The 8,317-nt window shown below is 33.1% G+C and overlaps 1 protein-coding gene across 1 annotated transcript in view; it reads right to left on the bottom strand.

The window, feature by feature from the left end:
- Positions 1-1,951: 1,951 nt before the first annotated feature.
- Positions 1,952-8,317, bottom strand: part of LOC149807155 (dimethyladenosine transferase-like) — a 48,822-nt gene continuing 42,456 nt past the window's right edge. Inside the window, exons 10-12 of the mRNA XM_089962808.1 lie at positions 7,669-7,732; positions 3,622-3,728; positions 1,952-2,444 (exon numbers count right to left, since the gene is read on the bottom strand). Of these exons, the coding sequence (XP_089818934.1) occupies positions 2,402-2,444; positions 3,622-3,728; positions 7,669-7,732 (214 nt within the window). The 3' untranslated portion in view covers positions 1,952-2,401. The remainder of the gene's footprint in view (positions 2,445-3,621; positions 3,729-7,668; positions 7,733-8,317) is intronic.

Raw genomic sequence — 8,317 nt, 5'->3', positions numbered from 1 at the left:
GCTAATTATTTGCTTTCTACAGAACAAGGTTACAAGACTGGCAATGAAGATATGGAGCTACCTTATAGGACTCGTGGTACTAATTCAGTTCCCATAGTAAACCTATGCAAACACCACAATATTAAAAATTCAATAACTTAAATTTTTTTAGTGCTCATGATCAAACCTATATTAGTATAGATGAAATCTGGATGTCAGCTTCTGCATTGAGGAAAGGATATGAGCCACAGCATTTTCTAGACCTGCATGTGTTTGAAACGTGCTTTCAATTCCGCACCAAAGAGTCAGGTGCTAATTTTAGTAATGAGTGTTCCAAACTCAAGACTATTAAAGAACTGAAATTCCATCAATAAAACAATGTCTTTATTTTTTCACTTACAACTAGGATAAGCTCTGAAAAGATTCTTTTTTCTGAAACATAACTTACATTATTAACCAATCCTGGTCAGCCAAACCCATATATACTCTATTTTATGTTCACCCATTTCCAGGCTGGTTCCCATTTTTCCATATCATTAGTACCGTGTGTCCTATAAGCTGATAGGGCACAAGTTTGTAGCTTGGAGTCAATTCAAGTCCAATCTGCCTTTATGTTCATGGTATTACAATAAATGGCTCCTTTGCTTGCAAATTCTTTGTGATACCCATGGAATGCAGGACTTTCTTTTGTTAAGGCAAGCATTTGTATCATCTCTTTTTAATACGCATTCAAGTTTTGTGTTCTGGAAGGAAAAGCCTCATACATAATTGCTTTGTAATGTCTGAATGCCACTATGAACTCATTAGAAGTCAAATTCCTGGAAAGTCTATGGTCACTGTCTTGGGTAATATCTGAATACTAACTTTTCCACTAAATTTATGCCTTACTGACCTGATTGAATGGATCTTCATGCAGCATTAGTAATAAGGATAAATTTACCTGCAACAATCTCCTGCATTTGTGGGCTGATGGGGTCAAGGTAGAGACTGGAACAGGAACATATTCAGAACCACTGTGCGGGTATGTGATTGTCCTTCAGTACCAATATTGCTGGTATTGTTGGTTATATTCAACTGGGTTTGCATCCTGATCATAACTGCTTGGAAAGTGGATACTGCTTCCAATAAAATGCAGTCCCTTTCATGTACATAGTGACAGAGCCAAATCTCATCTCGGTTTTATTAGATCCCGAGTTTTGTATACAGGTGAAAACTGTACAGCATATAACAAATAATGCTGGCTTTTAATGGATCCTGAGCCTGTATACAGGTGAAATCTGTATGGCATATACAAGGCTGAATTAAGGTTGTAGGAGACCCTGAAGCAATTACCATTTCACTGTGTTGCAGTGGCTCTCGACTAAGTGGGGGCCTTTAAGCCAATGCTACATTTGCTATGCCTTTAATCTGGCCTGGCTTTTAACTGGATCCTGAGCATGTAAACAGGTTACACCTGTACCACATATAACAAATAATGCAGACTTTTAACTGGATCCTGAGCATGTAAACAGGTTACACCTGTATTATATATAACAAATAATGCAGACTTTTAACTGGATCCTGAGCAAGTAAACATGTTACACCTGTATTACATATAACAAATAATGCAGACTTTTAACTGGATCCTAAGCAAGTAAACACGTTACACCTGTATTACATAAAACAAATAATACAGACTTTTAACTGGATCCTGAGCATGTAAACAGGTTACACCTGTATTACATATAACAAATAATGCCGACTTTTAACTGGATCCTGAGCAAGTAAACCGGTAAGAACTGAATTGCATGTAACAATAATTCTGACTTTCAAGTTATAGAGCAGAAAAAAGTGAGATAGAGAGTGGTAAGGAAATGGTAATACTAAGTTCCAACTTTTCATGAAATGATAGGGACAACTAACAAATCCTTACATATACTTCAGCCCATAGAAACAAGAAACATAAAATACTTAAGGTAGAGGAAAAGAGCTATTCACATTCTACAAAAAAGTTTATTTTTATATTACTATTATACATATAACATTATCCATTTAATTACAAATTTTGAAATGAGTACTTGAGATGAAACACACGTACATATATAAAATCTGACATTATGTAACTTCCACCTTTCTTTTCAATGTACATGCATATAATATCTACATTATCATGTATGTACCATATTTGTACATGTATCTAGTCAGTGAAAAACTCATTTACAAAACGGCACACTCTTAATAAGTTAACTAAAATCTCTCTCACATACATTAAAATCTCTCTAATCTAAATCGCTATGAAAGTTCTCAAGCATAAACATAAATTTCAGGCTGACATTGAAAATCAGCATGATAAAGATTTACTGAAGTTATTGTACAATAACGCTATGAGAAACTATATGATTTCTGGCACACCAAAGTCTGTCTTTTCCTAGAAAGGTCTGTTTTAGGAAAAATGGAATCCCTCAGCATTAAAACAGTTCAAAAGACTGAAAGTAGACAAATATTAATAGTTAATAATTATTTTATCCAACCCATCCACGTTAGCAAAATGTTATGGCCTCTCATCATATACTTTATTTGATTTGCTAGGGTGTATATAAACCTTGCACCAATGAGACACAGTTACTACTTGAACCAATGTATCAACCAGAACTTGTCCCTCTGATGAGTTACAAGGATAATGAAACCAGATACGGATCGAGAGTGACTCCACCACCCCAGCAGATGGGAGGGAATGACTCCATGCTCCTTCAGGCAGTACCTTCTTCTGCTTACAACTTAATCGTAAGTGGAGGCAACCCTTGGAAGGATACCCAAAACAGCAATAGTTTAAAATTTAAATTTACTTTGCTTTCTGCAAGATGCAGAGAGTTAGAAAGTCAACTGTACATTAACTGTGGGAAGTAACATCCTTCAGCTACCATCACAGTTATAATAATGAGATCCATTATCATTCCTTGCACAGGAATGGTATGATGAAGACATATGTCATTCTGAACATGCAGTATTATTATGATTGTCAATTTTTTTAATAAATACAAGAATGTTTGTTCATATCCTGGACATAATGAGACTTATCTCGTATTTTTTAATTACTGATAACACTGCATCAACCATGCCTTGGAAGTGTGCAATCAACTGTTTGAACAATTTTTGTCAATGTTATTGCTAACTAAATTTATGAAGAAATGAACATTAACTAAACATGTCTTTAGAGTCCACATTTATCTCCCCTGATGCTGCTGCTCAAGATCAGTTTGACTGAAATTAGTTAGCATCTTCCAAAAACAAATTTTAAGAAAAAGATTTTAAAAAATTAAAAAAATTAATTTGTATTAAACAATGTTTTATTACTTCTGGTGATTACAACTGTTATGACTTTTTTTCATACATGGATGTAACAAAAGAGTAATTTCACAGTGCTACAACCAACTACCCAGAGCATAATAAAAGAGTAATTTCACAGTGCTACAACCAACTACCCAGAGCATAACAAAAGAGTTTTCACAGTGCTACAACCAACTACCCAGAGCATAACAAAAGAGTTTTCACAGTGCTGCAACCAACTACCCAGAGCAGCTTGTATCTAATTAATGGATTCAACTATGTTCCAATATTTTAAAACATGTATGTCACAGCTTCCAGCACTCCTGGAAAACTTACCCAAGAAAATCATCAATATCCATCATTCTTGCTCTCTTATTTCCATATTTATTTTTCTCCAAGATTTCATTAACTTTTTCTTTCACATCAAAATTAGGTGGAATTGGCTGAAATAATGGAAAAAGACTGGTTAGAAAACTGAATATTTACATGACAAATGAAAAAAAACAAGCAGGTAGGACTTGTTGACAGAACAAATTGGCAGGAGTTCTGAATGGACAAAAACTGGCAAGTAATAATACAATATAAGTGACAAGTAATAGTACAGTATAAGTGACAAGTAATAGTACAATACAAGTGACAAGTAATAGTACAATATAAGTGACAAGTAATGATGCAATGTAAGTGATAAGTAATACAATATAATTCATTTTGATATGATTATGTTCATTAAATACAATGCTAATTAATTTTAAGGTGATTACGTCCGTTAAGGGGTGCTCTACAGATATTATGAACTTCTGAGAGTGTGGCAGGTGTGAGGCAACATGTACAATGGATAGAATGTTAGCATACATCTATGTTACTTATGTGTACTGTGGTTGAAATTTTATTGGATATTGTACTTATGGAAATTGTACATGATCTAAACACACAGCTAACTAAAATGACTGACCCATGTGCTCAGAAAACCTGCCTGAATTAGTCTAAAGTACACAATCTTTAGCAGTTATTGAAATAGGAAAAACAAATTTTGCCAGACTAGACAATACCACCTTCTGAAAGTGCAATGAATGAATTATCAAGTACATAAAAGGAAAAAGAAACAATCTGCTTTTTTGTTTACAATTTACTGCTGAAGTCCAGGAAGTGAAACTGACCGGCATGCAGTTTTATGATAGATGCACATCTGAAGTAAGGCTAAGCTGTATACTCTATAACTGAATTTACAAATATCAATCACACACCAAAATAAAGGGAATTAAAAGTTCTTTTAACAATACCTAGGACATACAAGGTAATTTTTAAATAGCTAGTATAACCAGTGAGCAGTGAGGAAAAATAGGGAAATTCTTTGTCTTTGAAAATTTAACCCTATGCAAAATATGAAACTGTAGAGCACCAAGTACAATGCTAATTATTGGTGTGATTATGTCGATAGTACAATGCTAATTATTGGTGTGATTATGTTCATTAGAATACTGCTAATTATTGGTGTGATTATGTTCATTAGAATACTGCTAATTACTGGTGTGATATGTCCATTAGTACAATGCTAATTATTGGTGTGATTATGTCCATTAGAGTAATGCTAATTATTGGTGCAATATATCCATTAGTACAATGCTAATTATTGATGTGACTATGTGCATCAGTACAATGCTAATTATTGATATGATTATGTCCATTAGTACAATGAAATTATTGGTGTGATTATGTCCATTAGTAGAATGCTTATTACTGATGTGATTATGTCCATTAGTACAATGCTAATTATTGGTGTGATATGTCCGTTAGTAGAATGCTAATTATTGATGTGATTATGTCCATTATTATAATGCTAATTATTGATGTGATTATGTCCATTAGTGTAATGCTAATTATTTGGTACGATATATCCATTAGTACAATGCTAACTACAGGTGCGTTATGTCCATAAGTACAATGTTAATTATTGATATGATTATGTCCATTAGTACAATGCTGATTATTGATGTCATTATGTCCATCAGTGGCATGATAATTATTGATGTGATTATGTCCATCAGTACAATGCTAATTATTGTTGTGATATGTTCATTAGTAGAATGCTAATTATTGATGTGATTATGTCCATCAGTACAATGCTAATTATTGATGTGATTATGTCTATTAGTACAATGCTAATTATTGATGTGATTATGTCCATCAGTACAATGCTAATTATTGGTGTGATATGTCCATTATTATAATGCTAATTATTGATGTGATTATGTCCATTAGTACAATGCTAATTATTGATGTGATTATGTCCATTAGTACAATGCTAATTATTGATGTGACTATGTCCATCAGTACAATGTTTATTATTGGTATGATTATTTCCATTAGAACAATGCTAATTATTGATGTGATTATGTCCATTAGCACAATGCTAATTATAGGTGGAATTATGTCTATTGGTGGCGCTCACCAGATAATATGTACTTTTGAGAGAGTGACGTATGTAAGGTGAAGTAGTTCACATTTAAAACATGCACAGTGGAGAGAATGTTTGCATACCTCTATGCTACATTAATGTAATGTGGATGATATTTCTTTTGGATATTGTACTTTTGGAAATTTTACATGATTTAAGCACACTGCTAACTAAAATGACTGCTCCCTTGTGTTATAAAATCAGTCTGAATTAGTCTAAAGTACACTATACATAGCAGCTATTAAAATAGGGAAAATGAATTTAGCCAGACTAGACAATACCAGCTTCTCAAAGTGCAATGAATGAATTACCAAATATATAAAATGTAAAAAAAGTTATTGGCTCTTTTTTATACAATTTACCTCTGAAGTTCAGGAAGTGAAAATGACCAAGTAGAGCTAGCACTTTTTTGAAAGGTGCACATTTGAAGTAAGGCCAAGCTGTATACTCTATAACCCATAGTACACACATCATCTATACACCAAAATAAAGGGAATTAAAGGTTCTCTGCATTACACCTAAGATATACAAGATCTTTTTTAAATAGCCAGTATAACCAGTGAGGAAAGCCGGGGACATTCTTTTTCTTTAAAATCATAACCCTATGCAAAATGCGAAACTGTATAGCGCCACCATTAGTACAATGCTAATTACTGACATGTTTATATCCATTAGTACAATGCTAATTATATTATTGGTCTTTCCTTACAATTTTGCTAACAGTTGTTAATTTTTTCTGCATATTAAATCATAACTTTTTTGTTAAATTTCAATATTTGTCAGTTTCTTGAACTTATTTTCAAGTGCAGATTTGGAATTTATTTCCTAAATTGTAACTAGATATGCACTGCTGAAGTTAAATATCTTCTGAAAACTTTAAATCTTACAACATTCATGTAAACAGCACAAAAATTTCACTTGTTCATCTACATATATGGCATACAAAAGAGATATCCAAATCGAACTTGTCCATATGCATACAAAAAGAACAGCCAAAGTTAACTTGTCCATCTTCATTTCCATATAAAACAGACAGCCAAATTTAACTTGTCTATCTACATGTTCACATAAAATGGACATCCCAAATTGCCATCATTGCTCAATTTCTAAGTAACTGTGTTAGCAAGGTTTTCACTAGATATAAAACAAAAACTGCAATGACCCAGAAAGTTTATGAATTAATCTATTTATGAATGTTGAAAAATTGTCTACATATTTTTCATCTGCCAAGATCACATAGTTTCTGCATTAATGTGATGAAAATGCTGTCATTGAAATTGTGCAAATCCAGTAAGTTTAAAATTTAAAAAAAAAAAAAAAAAATGCGCTTAATGGCCTAAAAATGTAAACAAACCATCTACATATGGACATTAACATATTTATCATATTTCACTGGTTTAACTGAAGCTGTTTTGTGTACTCAAAAGATAAAGCTTTTCACTACATCGTTGAAGTCTAAAAATGTAACAGAAAAGACCCAACATAAAAATAAAAACTAATTACACAAGAATGTAAACGTACCTGCCAAATTTTATTTGTCTACACAAAGGATTTTTGTGTATTTGTGCTAAAAGGTTACAGGGATGATGTTGTTGTTGTTGGTGTTGTGGTGTTTAATGCCATTTTTCAGCACACGATAGGCTATACATGGCGGCCAGTATTAATGGTGGAGGAAGAACCCCGGAAAACCCTGGAAAGAACCACCGACCCACAAGAACCTACTGGCAAGCTTTCTCACATACCCACATTGGCCGAATCCGAGACTCAAACCCACACAGACAGGACAGGGATGAATGTACAAACGGCATCAAAATAATATGTCCAAAAATGCAATCACATTCTGACTAAAAAAAAATAAAACCCGTAATTAACTCCTTTTGGTGTCAGAAACACTTGCTTTCTTCTATATTTTCTAAAAGCATACTTACTATATTTTTCACAGAACAATGGACTTTGTAATTCTTCTCTAATAACTCCAAAACTTTGCTGTATCTGAAAATAAATGAACAAAACACATTAAAAATACAATTATATATGCATATATGTGAAAAAATATTTTCAAAACATGGCCCAAAATTCATAAAACTTTGCAAAACTTTTCAAAAATGTATAGGATTACTTTATACCAGCAAGGTACTCAGTGCTAATCATGCAATTATCATGACTATTTGGAGACATCTGGTGGGAAAGTGAGGTAATTCACATAATTTTAATAAAAAGCCTGCCACTTACATCAATAATAACTGACCTACTAGGTTCCTTCTACTCATCTGCACATCAGCTTGTACAAACTTCATGACTTTCTTTGGAAACTTTATACACTTAATTGGCTAATGCATTTGGATATATGCCGAGACTTCTTTATGAAGAAATTTGTTTAAAAATAGCAATGTAATAGTGATGTGAATTTCAACAATGTAAAGGAGAATAATCAATGAAGTCATCTGAGTTCTCCTAGTCTGACGGTTCTTAAGCCTGGGCAGATAACAGATTAAAAAAAGGAAATCACACAATTAAGGCTGCAGAGGCAGTGGTGAACCTGACTGGTGATGTACATGGCCCACACGGACGATTGAT

The sequence above is a fragment of the Sinohyriopsis cumingii genome, chromosome 1, assembly GCF_028554795.1.
Source record: "Sinohyriopsis cumingii isolate HCF-2022 chromosome 1, ASM2855479v2, whole genome shotgun sequence".
NCBI classification, from domain to species: domain Eukaryota; kingdom Metazoa; phylum Mollusca; class Bivalvia; order Unionida; family Unionidae; genus Sinohyriopsis; species Sinohyriopsis cumingii.
The sequence above is the reverse complement of the archived record's forward strand: the minus strand, read 5'-3'. Positions and strand labels throughout refer to the sequence as shown.